The following is a 14,639-nucleotide window of genomic DNA, read 5'->3' as shown; positions in this document are numbered from 1 at the left end:
CTCAACCTCTCCTCTTTTCCTCCCAAGCCCCGACCCCGTCCTTGACAACGATGGTGACTTCGATCTGGACGACACGATTGACGTGGCGCGGCGTGTGGAGGAGCTCCTAGGCCGACCCATGGACAGTCAGTGGATCCCCCATGCACAGTCGTGACGCCCCACCCCACCCCCCCTGCCCCGTCGCCATCTCTAGCTTCTTCATCCTTGCCAGAGGAGTTACTTTTGTGGATGTTTTAATTCCATGAATCGCTTCTCTTTGGAAACAATACTCATAATGTGAAGTGTTAATACTAGTTGTGACTTTAGTGTTTCTGTGCATGGTGGCACCAGTGAAGGATGTGTGAGTGTGTGTGTGTGAGTGTGAGATTGCACGTTGTGCTGCTTCTCCCCCTTGCTGTCCAGAGTTTAGCTGCAGAACTGGGGCCACAAACAGACTCTGGTTGTTTTAACCTTGTGCAGAATGGCAGTTAGTTCCATGAACCCTGGAACTGGGCCATGTGTCTTGAGGTCCAGTGGCTCTGACACATGGCTCTTCCAAGTGAGGGAAGGACAGATGGAGGTGGAAACACCTCCCGTCTGGTGAATCTGTGTCACCGTGTTTGCCAAGCCATTGATCTATAACTGTGACGGTCTCTGCTTTTCTTCTGAAACGTAGAAACTGCCTTGTGATGAAGGAAGTCAATCCTCCGTCCTTCCCTCTCCCCCAACCCGCATTTTCCTGGGTCGGGATGGGAAAAGGAGGGACATACAGTAGTGGTTGGGGCAAGGGAAGTCGTGGCTTTGGCGGTGGGTAGTGGCTTTCTGAATAACTGGTAGCCCATCTTCTGTTCTCTGCCTCCCACGCTCACTCCCACGCCCCGTGGAATTGCCACTTAGTTCCTGTGTGTGTACACATGTGCAGACACGTTTGATGAAGTAGAGGAAAGACACGAGGGTCGCGTAACCAGCACTCACAGTGTTCATGTCCTTTATGTCGTGGCCGGATTGAACGGCCTGGCCCTGGCTCACAGGCTCTGAGAATGTTGCATTGTTCCCTGGGAACGACCATCAGTCTGCCCGCCCTCCTCTGCGCTGGTGGAGGCGCAAGCAAGGTTTTCTAAAGGCATATTGATAACGGCTTTTTGCAAATGTTGAATTGTGTTTTTGTTTCTAAATTGGGACTTCTCGGTTTCCCCTTCTCACCCTAATTTGACGTTAGAATTCTTTCTTCCTGCATCAGGTCCTGTGCCTTTGACTCGCCGCAGGCCACATCTATTCCCTTCACTGTCCACACGGTGTCTTGGGGAGTGGGCAGCTAGAGTGTGGGCCTAACCCAGGACCTGTGTGTTGCCCACCTGGGCAGGGTGCTGGGTGTCAGCATTGGGGTAATTTGGGGAAACGCAGTCAGCAGGTTTTCTGGGAAGTTTGGTAAGCTGCAAAAACAAAGCAAAACAAAAAATCCTCAGCATAATTTCGTCCAAAATTTCTTCCATAGCTTTACACCAGAAGGAAGGAATGGGCTGTGGCAGGCAGGTGGGCAAAGGGGGAGGCAGGTATAGCTTTGGGGTTTAAGCCTTAAGGTCACCCCAGCTCCCCTCGAAAAGAAGGGCCTGACCACACCCAGGAGGGAATGGCCCTAAAAACATTATTTTTATACATGTGGGGAAATGAACATATTTTTTTTACAACATTAACTTCTGAACTTATCAGTGTTTTAATGTTAAAGGAAAATATTTCTCTGTAGTAAATATTTATTGGAAGATGACTTTTTAAAAGCTGCTCTTTGCCCTAGCTCAGTTTCGTACAGTGATTTATCAATATTTTTCTATGCCGGGTGGTAGACTGTCTCTGCCTCTGAAGAGCAGGCTGACCCCTGCACGGATACCAGCACTGACGTGCCAGCCCCTTATGCCTCAAGATTTGATTAAAATCCCCTCCCCCCACCCCCTTCCCGAGACTGCGAGTGTTGGGGAAAGGTGGAAAGGAAGCCTAGTTGCCCCTGTCACCCGTGCACCTTGAGGGCCAACCCTAGTGGTCCTGGCAACCCCGGGGGCAGGGAGTGACACACTCAGATGAGTGGTTGGCCCGGCCCCCGGCATGCCAAGGGCAGAGCGCTCACTGCATAGTTAGCACTGGGCTGGGGAGAACAGGTGCCCAGGAGAGTGGCTGCCTGGAGCCTGGGGGTTCCTGCGCATGTCCCATGGCTGAGCTGTCCTCAGTTTTCCTGAGACCATGTCTCCTGATAGGAGAGATTGTGACTGAAAGGCACGCTCACTGTCTGCATATAGCTTCTCTCTCCTCTCTGTTCTGCAAACCACAAGGAGAGGCGACGGCAAGTCTCGACTGCCTCAGCCCCTCGCTTGCTCCCAGACACACACACAAATCATCAAAACGTTTCAATGTACGGTGTGTTCAGGGCTTTGCAGTGGGTGAGGGGGGAGACTAAAAGTGAATATAACTTAAAATAGCATACTTTTTTATAATTTTTCTTTATAAAACTTTGTGAGATTATTTCAGATACATATTTTAGTCTTGATTGGCAGTAGTATATAACTGCCCCAAAAAAGTATTGTGTACAATTTGGAATAGTCATAAAATTGTGTATTTTATGTTACAAATAAAAATTTCCCTCAGTGGACAGTATGGAGTGCTCTTTTTATTTCATTCCACCAGGTGCTGAGATAGGGTGGTTTTGACGGGGAAATACTTGAAATCATCAGTGTGACTCTGAAAAAAGGAACTAGTTGGGCGTTGGCTGCCCCAGAGCGTGTGTGTGTCACCAGCGTTGATGGCTAGTGGGGGCGTTTCTTACCTTTCTGTTCACATGAGGTTTTGAAAATTAGAATGATAGTCTTTATCTCCTATTCCTGTTAGAAAGCTCATCCTTAAAAATCAGCGTGTTCAGGGGACTTCCCTGGTGACCCTGGGCTAAGACTCTGAGCTCCCAATGCAGGGGGCCGTGAGTTCAGTACCTGGTCAGGGAACTAGACCCCATGTGCTGCAACTAAGAGTTCACATCCCACAACTGAAGATCCTCAGGCCGAGGTGAAATCGAAGATCCTGTGTGCTGCGGCTAAGACCCGGCACAGCCAAATAAATTTAAGTGTCACTGGGGGCTTTGCTGGTGGTTCAGTAGTTAACAGTCCACCTTGCGATGCAGGGGACACTGGTTTGATCCCTGGTTCAGGAAGATCCCACATGCTGCAGAGCAAATAAGCTTGTACACTGCAGCTACTGAGCCCACACGCTGCAGCTACTGAAGCCCAGGCTCCCAGAGCCCGTACCCCGCAAGAGAGGCTGCAGCAGTGAGCAGCCTGCACAGTGCAACGAAGAGTAGCCCCCGCTCGCCACAACCAGCGAAAGCCAGCGTGCAGCAACAAAGACCCACCACAGCCAGAACATAAATGAATCTTCAAAAAAAAGTATCACCGATAAGGTTTAAAAAAAAAAAGAATGATGGAAGTGGTAGGGAAAATCTGAAAGGCTACAGCTAACAAAGCCCAGGGAAGGGTGACAGTGTCGAACATAGTAACTGGGAATACTGTCTGGGTTTGGCACTAAAGAGGCTGTAGATGACCTTGGTAAGAACAGTCTGTAAAGATAGGGACCCAAGCTGAGTTGCTGAGCACTGGAGAGTGACAGGAGTTCCACTCCTGGTGTGACGGCACCAACAGCTCTACACACCCACCCCCACAGTGAAACTGGTGACAGTTGTTTTCTTAAACCCACCCGTTCGAAGTCTCCTATGGGTATACAGCAAATGAAGAAATGCTTACTTAAGAAAATTCAAAATGCAGTAAGAAGAGTGAGCGTGGTGTTTGAACCAAGACCCAAAAGGACAGAAACTCCAGACCAGTGCAGCCAAGAACACAGAGCTCCCTCTCCCCATAGCTCCCAGTCAGGGGGTTATCATCTGGGAAAGCCAGGATGCCGGCATTTCTCATCCTGCCCCCAGCCCCCTGTAGCTGATGCTAAGTTCTGGCTGATGCTGCTGAAAGGTAAGGTACTCCCTTCTGCTTGGCCCCTTCTGGTAGGATGGACACTTTACCTTGGCCAGTGCTACTGAGAGTCCTGGAGCCCTGATCACATTTGCTCAGGTCCATAAGGTAGTGATTCCACCATGGGAGAGGCAAGCCGGGGAAGGACTGAGGCTACTGATCACCCCCCACCCCTCAGCTTTTTTTTTCCCCTTTTTGGGCTGCACTTTGCAGTGTGTGGGATCTTAGTTCCCCAACCACAGATCAAACCTGCACCCGCTGCGTTGGAAGCTTGTAGAGTCTTTAACCACTGGACCACCAGGGAAGTCTGAGCACTCAGCTTTTGAAGTGGGCCCATCACTCAGAAGCGTGCCATCATCATACCCACAATGCCAGACCTAAGACTCAGAGATTTTGCTCCAGAGAGGAGAGGCAGGTTTAAAACAGGGAACTGACTCCATTTGCAAGCTCAAGCTTAACTGTGCTCTCAAAACCTGGAGGTTTTGGTGAAAGGCTATTGGGAGGAGACCCATAGCTTCATTGGAGACAGAAGCTAAACTGAACTGGCTAGTTTGCTAGAAATGGGGAAAGATAAAGCAGGAAGGAACTTTCTCTCTTGGGGTCAGAACAAATCTCAAATACTGACCTTTGAAACTATCCCTTCAAAGAAGCCTGCATTTGATTGGATCCATTTGTGGAGTCATTTATTCCCCAGCGCACTGTTGGCAGATCAGCCAACAACCAGTGTCGTTTTAACAGCTGGGTGCGGTCAGGGAAAGAGACACAGAGAGATCCTTGCAAGTCACTGTCATGCTAGGTTGACTATGGGCTTAACTCAGGGCTGCACCCACCTAAGGAGCAACATCAGAGGCTCCACACTGTGTATCGGGGAGGGCAGTGGGGAGCAGACAGACTCACTAAAATAACCCAGCCACTCACTAAACAAGGAAACTTGTTTACCTGGACCAGAAACAAGGAATTGCTAAACTGGTTTCCAAGGTGGCCACACTATTTTACATGAGGGTTCTAATTCCTCTACATCCTTGCCGACACTTATTTTCTGACCTTTTTGATTATAGCCATCGTAGTGGAGTGTGACATGACTTGAGTCAATTCTAGTTTGCATTTCCCTGATGACTAATGGTGTTGAGCAGCTTCATCAGAAGCCCTGGAAAATTCACAAATATCTGGAAACCAGACCAAAACTCCTACAAAACCAATTGAAAAAGAATAAAGTTGAAGTAGTCACACTTAGCAATTTCAAAACTTACTACAAAGAAATAGTAATCAGTGAAGTGTAGCGCTGGCAGGAGGATAGACCTATAGATAAGTGGAAAAGAATTCAGAGTCTAGAAAGAAACCCATGTGTCTGTGGTCAACAAATTTTTGACAAGGGTGCCAAGACCGTTCAGTGGGGAAAGAATAGTCTTTTCAACAAAGTGCTGGGACAACTGGATAGCCACATGTGAAAGAATGAATTTGGAACCTTACATCATATATAAAAATCAATTCAAAGTGGATCAAAGATCCAAATATAAGAGCTAAAACTGTAAAACTCAAAGAAGAAAACAGAGCTTCATGACGTGGGATTTGGCCATGATTTTTTTGGCCATGATACTAAAAGTATAGGCAGCAGAAGGTAAATTGGACTTCATCAAAATTAAAAACTTTGGGGAATTCCCTGGCTGTCCAGTGGTTAGGACTCAGCTTTCATTGAACCAAGCCCAGGTTCAATCCCTGGTCGGGGAACTAAGATCCTACAGTGCTGCAACTAAGCATTTTGGCACTATGACACAGCCAAAAAAATTGTTTTAATTGTACATCAAAAGACACTATTGGGACTTCCCTGGTGGTCCAGTGGCTAAGAGTCCATGCTTCCAATGCAGGAGGCCTGGGTTCAATCCCCGCTCAGGAAACTAGATCCCACAGGCCGAAAATAAAAGTTCGCATGCTACAACTAAAGATCCCACATGCTACAACTAAGACCCAGTCAGCCAAAAAAATAAGTACTTTAAAAAAAGAAAAAAGAAGAAGAAAGACACTGTGAACAGAGAGAAAAGACGACGAACAGAATGGAAGAAAATATTTGCAAACCATATGTCTGATAGGGGATTAATAGCCAAAATATATAAAGAACCCTTCAACAACAAAAACTTTTAAATGGGAACATGACATGAATAGACGTTTTTCCAAAGAAGATACACAGGTAGACAACAGGCACACAAAAAGATGCTCCGTTGTTAGGGAAATGCAACTCAAACCCACAATGAGATACCCATTGGTTGGCTATTACAAAAACCAAAAACTCAGAAAACAGCAACTGTTGAGGGGATGTAGAAAAACCGGAACCCTTATACATTGCAGGTGGGCTCGTAAAATAGTGCAGCTGCTGTGAAAATAGTATGGTGGTCCCTCAAAAAGGTACATGTGTGAATTACCATATGATTTAGCACTTCACCTTCTGGGAATATTCTCAAAAGAATTAAAAGGGGGGACTCAGATCTTTGTACACCGGTGTTTATAGCAGCATTATTCATAATAGCCAAACAGTGAATGTCCATCAATGAATAAGTGGATAAATAAAATATGGTGTGTGTGTATATATATATATTTGTGTGTGTGTGTGTGTGTGTATTTCCTTCCTTAAATTCTGACACACACTACCATATGGACAAAAACAGACATTATGCTAAGTGAAATAAGACAGACACAAAAGGACAAATATTATATAATTCCCCTTATATTAGGCACCTAGAGTAGTCATATTCATAAAGACAGCAAACAGGGTGATGGTTTTCAAAGGCTGTGGGAAGGAGCAGTGGGGAGTTATTGTTTGATGAGCGCAGAGTTTTAGTTTAAGAAGATGAAAAGTTTTGGAGAGAGATGATGGTGATGGTTCCACAACAATGGGAACGTACTTAATGACACTGAAGTGGATAACTAAATACAGTTAACGTGGTAACTTTTATTTATATTTTACTACAATTAAAAAATATGGATCAAAGAAAAGCCAAGGAAATAATAAGGGTAAATCTTCATGACCTCAAATTTGACACTATATTCTTAGATATGACTCCATAAGCAACAAAAGAAAAAAATAGGTTGTTAAACTTCATCAGAGCCAAATATTTGGGACTTTCCCAGTGGTCCAGTGGTTAAGAACCCACCTGCTAGTGCAGGGGACCGGGTTCAAGCCCTGGTCTGGGAAGACTCCACAGGCCACAGGCAAGTAAGCCCGTGCACCACAACTCCTGAAGCCCACGGGCACTTCAGCCTGTGCTGCACAAAGAGAAGCCACCATGATGAGAAGCCCGGACACCGCAGCTAGAGCGTAGCCTGTGCGCTGCAATAAAGACCCAGCAGGCAAATACATAAATAAAGCTAAAAAATGTGTGCTTCAAGGACACTATCAAGAAAATAAAAAGAGGTGTGGGATCTGGGGTGGCAGGGAGGCTCAAGAGGGATAAACGTATGTTTATAGCTGATTCATGTTGTACAGCAGAAACTAACACAACATTGTAAAGCAATTATACTCCAGTTAAAAAACAAGTTTTTAAAAATGAAATTTTTAAAAAATTTAAAAATTTTTTTACTCCAAGTCAAAAAAAAGAAAATGGAAAAATACCCCATAAGATAGGAGAAAAATCATATTTACAAATCATATATATCTGATATATGGACTTGTGTTTAAAATATATAAAGAACTCTTACAACTTAATAATAAAAAGACAAGTGGTCCAGTTAAAAATGGGTAAAGAATCTGATAAGACATCTCCCCAAGAAAGTACACAGATGGCCAAAAAACACATAAATAGGTAGGACATCATTAGTCATTAGGAAAATGCAAAATCTCACTCAAATGGATGAATGAGGAGGGCAGGATAGCTATAATCAAAAGGTCAGGTAATAACAAGTGTTGACAAGGATGTGGAGAAACTGGAACCCTCATATACTGGTGGTGGGAATGTAAAATGGTGAAGCCACCTTGGAAACCAGTTTAGCAGTTCCAGTTACTATACAACCCAGCCCTTCCACTCACTGGAACACAGTGAGCCCCTTGCATTCCATCTTTATGCAAGAAAAATGAAGATATATATCCACAGAAAAGCTTGTACACTAGCATTCATAATAGCAATATACACAATAGTCAAAGAGCAGAAATAACCCAGGTTTATCCACTGATGAATGGATAATCAAACGAGTTTCATCCATATGATAAAACATCATTTGGCAATAAAAAGAATGAACTACATGGAAGAACTTTGCAAACATGTTAAACGAAAGAAGCCAGACTCAAACGATCACATGTTATATGATTCCACTTACATGAAATATCCAGAATAGTTGAATCTATATACAGAGAAAGTAGATTTGTGCTTGCTTAAGGCTGGGGTGTGGAAGGTGGGAAGGGATTGGGGATTAATAGTTAAAGGACCTAGGGTTACTTCCATGGTGATGAAAATGTTATAAAGTTGACTGTTGGCATTCATACCTATGAATACACTAGAAACCACTGAATTGCACGCTTTAAGAGTTAAGCCGTGATGGGAATTCCCTGGTGGTCCAGTGGTTAGGACTCAGTTCTTAAACTGCTAAAGGACCCTAGTTCAATCCCTGATCAGGGAACTAAGATCCCAAAAGCAGTATGGCCAAAAAGAAATAAGTATATAAAATTTTTAAAAGCTCAGTTTTGAGAAGAGAGACTGCAATATGGTGAGGAAGTTGAGGGTGAAGGGAGAGTGTCTGAGAGCCTGGGTGGAGAACACAGCAGGAGAGAGGGCTTCATGTGGGATAGAACACCTTCCTGAGCACAGCTTCTCAAGTCTTTCAGAATCAGTAGGGACAGCCGAGCTCTGGAGAGCACCCTACTCCAAGCTGCAAAACTACCTCTTGCCATAAAGATGGGAGAAGTTTGTGTTTCCTGGGATAAAGCCAATAAACTAACACAGGTGGGGACCCCAATTACCAGGTAAAGTTATTTATCTTGAGCATGTGTGTTAACAGGTTGCGTCTGTTGGGCTCTAGCTTTAAAAGGGAGTGATACTGATGAATCTATTGGCAGGACACAGACATAGAGAACAGTCATGCAGACACAGGGAGAAGGAGAGAGTAGGATGACCTGGGAAAGTAGCACTAACATTTATATACAATGTATGCATGCGTGCTAAGTCACGTCAGTCATGTCTGACTCTTTGTGAGCCCATGGACTGTAGCCCCGCCAGGCTCCTCTGTTCATGGGATTCTCCAGGCAAGCATACTGGAGTGGGTCGCCATGACCTCCTCTAGGAGTTCTTCCTGACCCAAGGATCGAACCCGTGTCTCTTATGTCTTCTGCATTGTCAGGCATGTTCTTTACCACTAGCGCCACCTGCGAAGCCCAACATATATACACTACCATGTGTAAAACAGATAGCTAGTGGAAAGCTGCTGTATAGCACAGGGAGCTCACCTCGGTGCTCAGTGATGAGTCGGTGAGGGGTGAGATGGGGGGAAGGGAGGGAGGCTCAACAGGGAGGGGGTATATGTATCCATATAGCTGATTCACTTTGTTGTACAGTAGAAACTAACATAACATTGTAAAGTAATTATACTTCAATTAAATATTTTTAAAGCTAAAAATAAAAAGGTAATAAAATGAAAAAAGAAAGTAAGCCCATACAAAATCAGGATGACAAGTTAATAAATTATAACTACAAAAAAAAGGGGGCGGAGAATGAGATTCTTTTCTGTCTTCGCGGTCCCAGTAGTTCGCCTGTGATGCGTCACACGCTGCTTTAATGTTTGTTCAATAACAAAAGGATTTTCTTTCTCTACTATCTTTGTGGAGGGCAATTCTAGATTGGAAAAATGTTGCTTTTTGACAGTGCTCAAGTTTGCACCTGTTCCAGGATGGGATGTGCCCACTCCCCGCTCAAGCTGATCTGAGACACTCTTTTCTGCACTCAGGTTTCTCTCCCTACACCGGCACGAGTCTGAGGACCACTCTGCATGCTAAGTCACTTCAGTCGTGTCCGACTCTTTGCAACCCTATGGACCACTCTACTCTGGCTGTAACTTCCCTCCACCTGCAGGCTTGGGCCACCTCCCAGCACCGCGGCCCTTAGGCAACCTGTCCCTTTAAGAGCTCCCCCGACTCCGCCTCCAGCTCCACCCTCAGGCCCAGCGGCTGAACTTCCCTTAAAGCCTGGGCTCCATCTTTCTGGCTAGCTGTGTACTGAGGCTGTTCCGGAGCCTTGAGGGGCCCCTGGGTGCCGGGCAGAGGCACAAGTGGGCTGTGACAGGTGCCTGTGGGACATAGAACCACTGTTAGGGGGCTCAGGGCTTGTGGGGGGTGGCGGGGAAGGGACACAATGCTGGGACAGGGTGGATCCTGGACCAAGCAGAGCCTCTTGGGAATAGACCAGACCTGTCTTCAGTTAAGTAACTGCTCTGAGCCAGGTGCTCTGCCATGGCCTGCGTGCTCCTTCTCAAGGGTATCATTATTTCCATTTTACAGATGGGGCAAGGGTACAGGGCTCAAAGCAGCTGACTGAGTGCCCCAGAGCCAAACAGCTAACCGGGGGCAGAGCCAGGATCCGAAGTCAGGTCAGTGTGACCCCAAAGCCTTGCCGTTGTCTCCTCCACATCATGTGCCTGACAGGAGTCCAGGCTTCTTCCCCAACTTCCCTTTAAACTTGATTTTCCTGTGCTCGGCAGAGTGAGGGGAGGAAATGGGTTTCCCCTCCTCCATGCAGTACCAGTACTTAGAGGCCTTCCTCCTTCCAGGAGCTGCTTGGAGATGCTGCTGCTGCTGCTGACCCTGTTGCTGCTGCTGCCACTGGCCATGCTCCTGTGGCGGCCGCAGTCCCGGGATGCCAGGCGGTCCTGGCTTGTCCGCCTCCAGCACTGTGTGACGTGGGGGGCCCTGCGCTGGGCAGCCGCCTGGCAGCAGAAGAGACTAGCGCAGAGCACGTTGCACGCAGGCCAGAGCCAGCAGCAGGCCCTGAGGTGGTGTCTGCGCGGAGTCCAAGGTCCCCGCTGTCCCCTCAGAGGGAGCACAGGTGTGTTTCACAGGGTCTGGGGAAGTGGCCCAAAGAGAAGGAAACCCTACAGGAGAGTCAGATTCCAGAACCCAAAGACCACGCTTTCCCCTTCTACTGCCAGCACAGAGAGAGGTCTGACCCAGAGAACCTACTGAGACCGGATTGTTCAAAATGAATTTTGCCATCCTGGCCCCTGATAGCCTCTCTCCCCTCAGGCCTGTTCTGGATTCCTTCCCTGAGGGTCTCACCAGTCTGGTTTGAACCCTTGGGAAACTCTGTGGCTTCATGGGGATTTTATGATGTCTTTGGGGCTACAGATATAAGCACCTTCCGGAATCATCTCCCTCTGACCAAGGCCAGCCAGGCCCAGGAGGAAGAAAGTGGCGGGCAGCCCTTGCCCCCCACCTCAAACCGGTACCATGGCGAGGCCTCTCTGCAGGTAAATGGGGAAGGCTGGAACCTAACCCCATCCCTAAGGTCCCTAAGTGGAGCCAAGGCCTCCCATCAGGATGGGAAAAAAGCAAACAGCAACAACAGCAACAAAAACCTCAAAACAAAACTGGGGGACTTCCATGATGGTCCAGTGGTTAAGACTCCCCGCTTTCAGTGCAGAGGGTGCAGCTTCGATCCCTGGTGACCAAAAAAAAAAAAGTATATCTGGGGGCTCAGGGTCTGGCTCAGGCCCAGGGCCAACACTGTCTCTTGTCTCCCTCCAGGCCACCTTGCTGGGTCTGGCAGCCCTAAACAAGGCCTACCCGGAAGTGCTGGCTCCAGGAGGCACGGCTCGTGTAACTGCTTCCTCCCCTTGGCCCTACCCCCTCCCTTGGCCTTGGCATGCCCTGGGCCAAGTGAGCCCCACTGGAGCCAAGGACCCAAGGGTCCTGCTCCTGGAGGCACTGAGGTCCCCAGGGCTGCAGGCTCTGGAAGCTGGGACGGCAGCAGAGCTCCTAGATGTCTTCTTGGACCTGGAGGCCCATGGGGAAGAGCTGGCTGAGGCCATCGCTGCTGGGAACCCAGGAGCACCTCTCCCCAGACGGGCAGCCGAGCTGCGGGAAGCCCTGGAGCAGGGAACCCGAGGACTGGCCCTTCGGCTCTGGCCAAAACTGCAGGTGGTGGTGACTCTGGACGCAGGAGGCCAGGCTGAGGCTGTGGCTGCCCTGGGGGCCTTGTGGTGCCAAGGGCTCACCTTCTTCTCACCCGCTTACGCTGCTTCTGGAGGTCAGCAAGACTCAAGGGTGGTGAGGGGCACACAGCTAGCTGCCAAGTTGTTGAGTTGCTAAATTGTGTTCAACTTTTTGCGACCCCATGAACTGCAGCAAGTCCCATAGTCATCTCATTGATTCCTCCCCAACACCAGCTCCATTTTACAGATGAAAAAACTGAGGCTCAGAGAGGTTAAGAGACTTACACAGATTTATACCATACCAGCATTTTCTTCAGGTCCATCACCTCCAGAACCACTGCCTCTTCCCAGTTAGGGCCTTAGAAGCAGAGGGCTGAGCCTGGGGGAGCCGGGAAGGATGGGGTGGAGGGGCAGCAGGGGGATCAGATGGGCAGAGGGTTGGGGCCTGGGCGATTGTCTAGCAAATGAAGAGGCTGCTTGCTCCCCACAGGGGTGTTGGGCCTGAGTCTGTGGCCAGAGCAGCCCCATGGCCTGTACCTTCTGCCCCCTGGAGCTCCCTTTATTGAGCTGCTCCCTATCAAGGAAGGAACTTGGGAAGAGGCTACCCGCACTGTCCTGCTGGCTGAGGCCCAGAAGGGCAAGGAATACGAGCTGGTGTTGACCAACCATGCCAGCCTCACCAGGTGAGCATCTGACTGCCCACCTCTCCCCAACTGCTGCCTCAGGGAGCCTGAACCCGGTTAAAGGCCATGCGCATGCTGTTGAAGTTAATGGGCCCTTGGGCCTGACCTCATCCCCACTCCCCATCAGGTGCCGGCTTGGTGATGTGGTACAGGTAGCGGGTGACTACAATCAGTGTCCGGTCGTCAAATTCATCTGCAGGTAAGTCACCCCCCAGGTCACTGAGGGACCATGCTCGTGCCCTGGGTTCCTCTCCCTCCTGCTTCCTTCTCCTCAGGCTGGGCCAGACCCTGAGTGTTCGAGGTGAAGACACTGGTGAGGATGTGTTCTCTGAGGCCCTGGGCCGGGCCGTGGGGCAGTGGCCGGGGGCCAAGCTGTTGGACCATGGCTGGGTGGAGAGCAGGATTCTGGGTGAGCTTTTCCACTGGCTGACTATCCCTCACCCATACCCACCCCGCTGGGAGACCTCTAGGAAAGAGGAAAGACCCAGCCTTTTGTGCTGCTCCTAACAAAAGTCCCTCTGCATATCTAACCCCCATCTGCCTGCTGCAGTCTCTACCCATTTCCTCTCCGTTGACCCCACTCCTTGCCAAGAAACTCCTTCTCTCCCCTATGAACCTTGGAGTAGGGGCAGTGGGCTTGAGCTTTCGAAGATTGCCCCATTCACAAAACATGTGTCCGTAATAGGCGGTTTGTCCGCAGATTCCTCTGAGGGCTCCGCTCCCCACTATGAGGTATTTGTGGCACTGAAGGGGCTGAGGAACTTGTCAGAGGAAAATCGAGACAAGGTAAACCAGAGACAGAGACAGGATACAACTGAACGTCCCCTTCACTCTGCACACTGCCCCGTGTGTCGTGGGGAGGTGGGGGAGGGGAGGAGAACCTCCCTGGAGCTCTGGGAATGGAGGGTTGAACCCCACAGACACACATGTACACATGAAACTTCTAGCCACGCACACCCTGGGCACAGCTGTGCGCGCCTCCCTCACACACCGCCCAGCCCCACACCAGTCTCACTTGAGCCGTTCTGTTCCCAGCTTGACCACTGCCTTCAGGAAACCTCCGCTCGCTACAAGGACCTGCGGTTCCGGGGCAGCATGGGCCCCGCCCAAGTCCACCTGGTGGGGCAGGGGGCCTTCAGGGAACTGCGGGCAGCCCTCGCTGCCTGCCCCTCGGCCCCTTTCCCTCCAGAGATGCCCCGGGTTCTCAGGCACAGGTCCCTGGCCCAGTGCCTGCAGAGGAGGGTGGTGTCCTGAGCTGAGGCCTGCCCCGGCCCCGTTCACCCCCATGGGCTGCCTCGTTCTTTCCTCTGGGGCCCCTCTGGATGTGGAGCCCTTGGCCAGGGTCTTCATGTGTCAGCTGACAGCTGTCCATGAGAGCTGCTGCCCTTAGGGAGACCCGACCTGGTCAGGCCGAGGAGTTGACTTCAAGGACAGAGCAGACATCAGCAGCGCCCCGCCTGGAGCCCCCAGCCCACCCTAGAGGACACGGGAGTTCCAATCCATGCTGGCAATGCCTGTGTTTCTCAGCCTGTGCACCAGGCAGACTGGAAGTGTTGGAAGTTCCCAGGAGTGACCCCCAGTTGGCACGGAGCAGGGGCTGGTGACCACAGACCTCAGCTTTGTCATCCTTTAGTAGAACAACTCTGAAGTGTATTCTGTAGCATCTGCCTCCAAGGGTCCCCACCAGTTGCCCGCAGTGGTAACCTTCTCATTAACACGGTTCTTACTGGTTTTCTTCCTGTGTCTCCTGTCCCTCCTCCCACATGCTTTCTAGGGTCACCTGCCAAATAAACTTCTTACACCCAGAATCTTGGCTTGGGGTCTGCTTTTGGGGAAACCAGGGACCCCATTCACT

General features: G+C 49.3%; 2 protein-coding genes across 6 annotated transcripts in view; both read left to right on the top strand.

Moving 5' to 3' along the window:
* The window catches only part of STAT5B (signal transducer and activator of transcription 5B), a 65,719-nt gene extending 63,097 nt beyond the window's left edge, over positions 1 to 2,622 (top strand). For all 4 annotated transcript variants that reach the window (XM_061391834.1, XM_061391836.1, XM_061391835.1 and 1 more), the window contains one exon: positions 28 to 2,622. In XM_061391834.1, the coding sequence (XP_061247818.1) occupies positions 28 to 154 (127 nt within the window). In that variant the 3' untranslated portion in view covers positions 155 to 2,622. The remainder of the gene's footprint in view (positions 1 to 27) is intronic.
* A 7,481-nt stretch (positions 2,623 to 10,103) lies between these two features.
* Positions 10,104 to 14,592, top strand: GHDC (GH3 domain containing). 2 transcript variants are annotated; one of them, XM_061391848.1, is made up of 10 exons: positions 10,104 to 10,237; positions 10,453 to 10,541; positions 10,722 to 10,996; positions 11,296 to 11,417; positions 11,695 to 12,196; positions 12,592 to 12,784; positions 12,912 to 12,983; positions 13,060 to 13,193; positions 13,485 to 13,570; positions 13,820 to 14,592. In XM_061391848.1, the coding sequence occupies exons 3-10, from the start codon at positions 10,735 to 10,737 to the stop codon at positions 14,036 to 14,038; spliced, it is 1,590 nt and encodes a 529-aa protein (XP_061247832.1). In that variant the 5' UTR covers positions 10,104 to 10,237; positions 10,453 to 10,541; positions 10,722 to 10,734; the 3' UTR covers positions 14,039 to 14,592. The 2 variants fall into 2 exon arrangements, with proteins under 2 accessions (XP_061247832.1, XP_061247831.1); XM_061391847.1 differs by having other exon boundaries at positions 13,470 to 13,570.
* Positions 14,593 to 14,639: the final 47 nt, after the last annotated feature.

This window comes from Bos javanicus, chromosome 19 (assembly GCF_032452875.1).
Source record: "Bos javanicus breed banteng chromosome 19, ARS-OSU_banteng_1.0, whole genome shotgun sequence".
In the NCBI taxonomy this organism is placed as follows: Eukaryota; Metazoa; Chordata; class Mammalia; order Artiodactyla; family Bovidae; genus Bos; species Bos javanicus.
This window is presented reverse-complemented; position numbering and strand designations above follow the sequence as displayed.

What these genes read in the sequence shown, in the direction of transcription:
- GHDC (XM_061391847.1), top strand. Translation starts at nt 10,735, where the DNA reads ATGCTGCTGCTGCTGCTGACCCTGTTGCTGCTGCTGCCACTGGCCATG. An exon ending in CGCTTACGCTGCTTCTGGAG is followed by an intron (nt 12,197 to 12,591) that starts GTCAGCAAGACT and finishes TGCTCCCCACAG; the next exon opens with GGGTGTTGGGCCTGAGTCTG. An exon ending in GGTGGAGAGCAGGATTCTGG is followed by an intron (nt 13,194 to 13,469) that starts GTGAGCTTTTCC and finishes TGTCCGTAATAG; the next exon opens with GCGGTTTGTCCGCAGATTCC.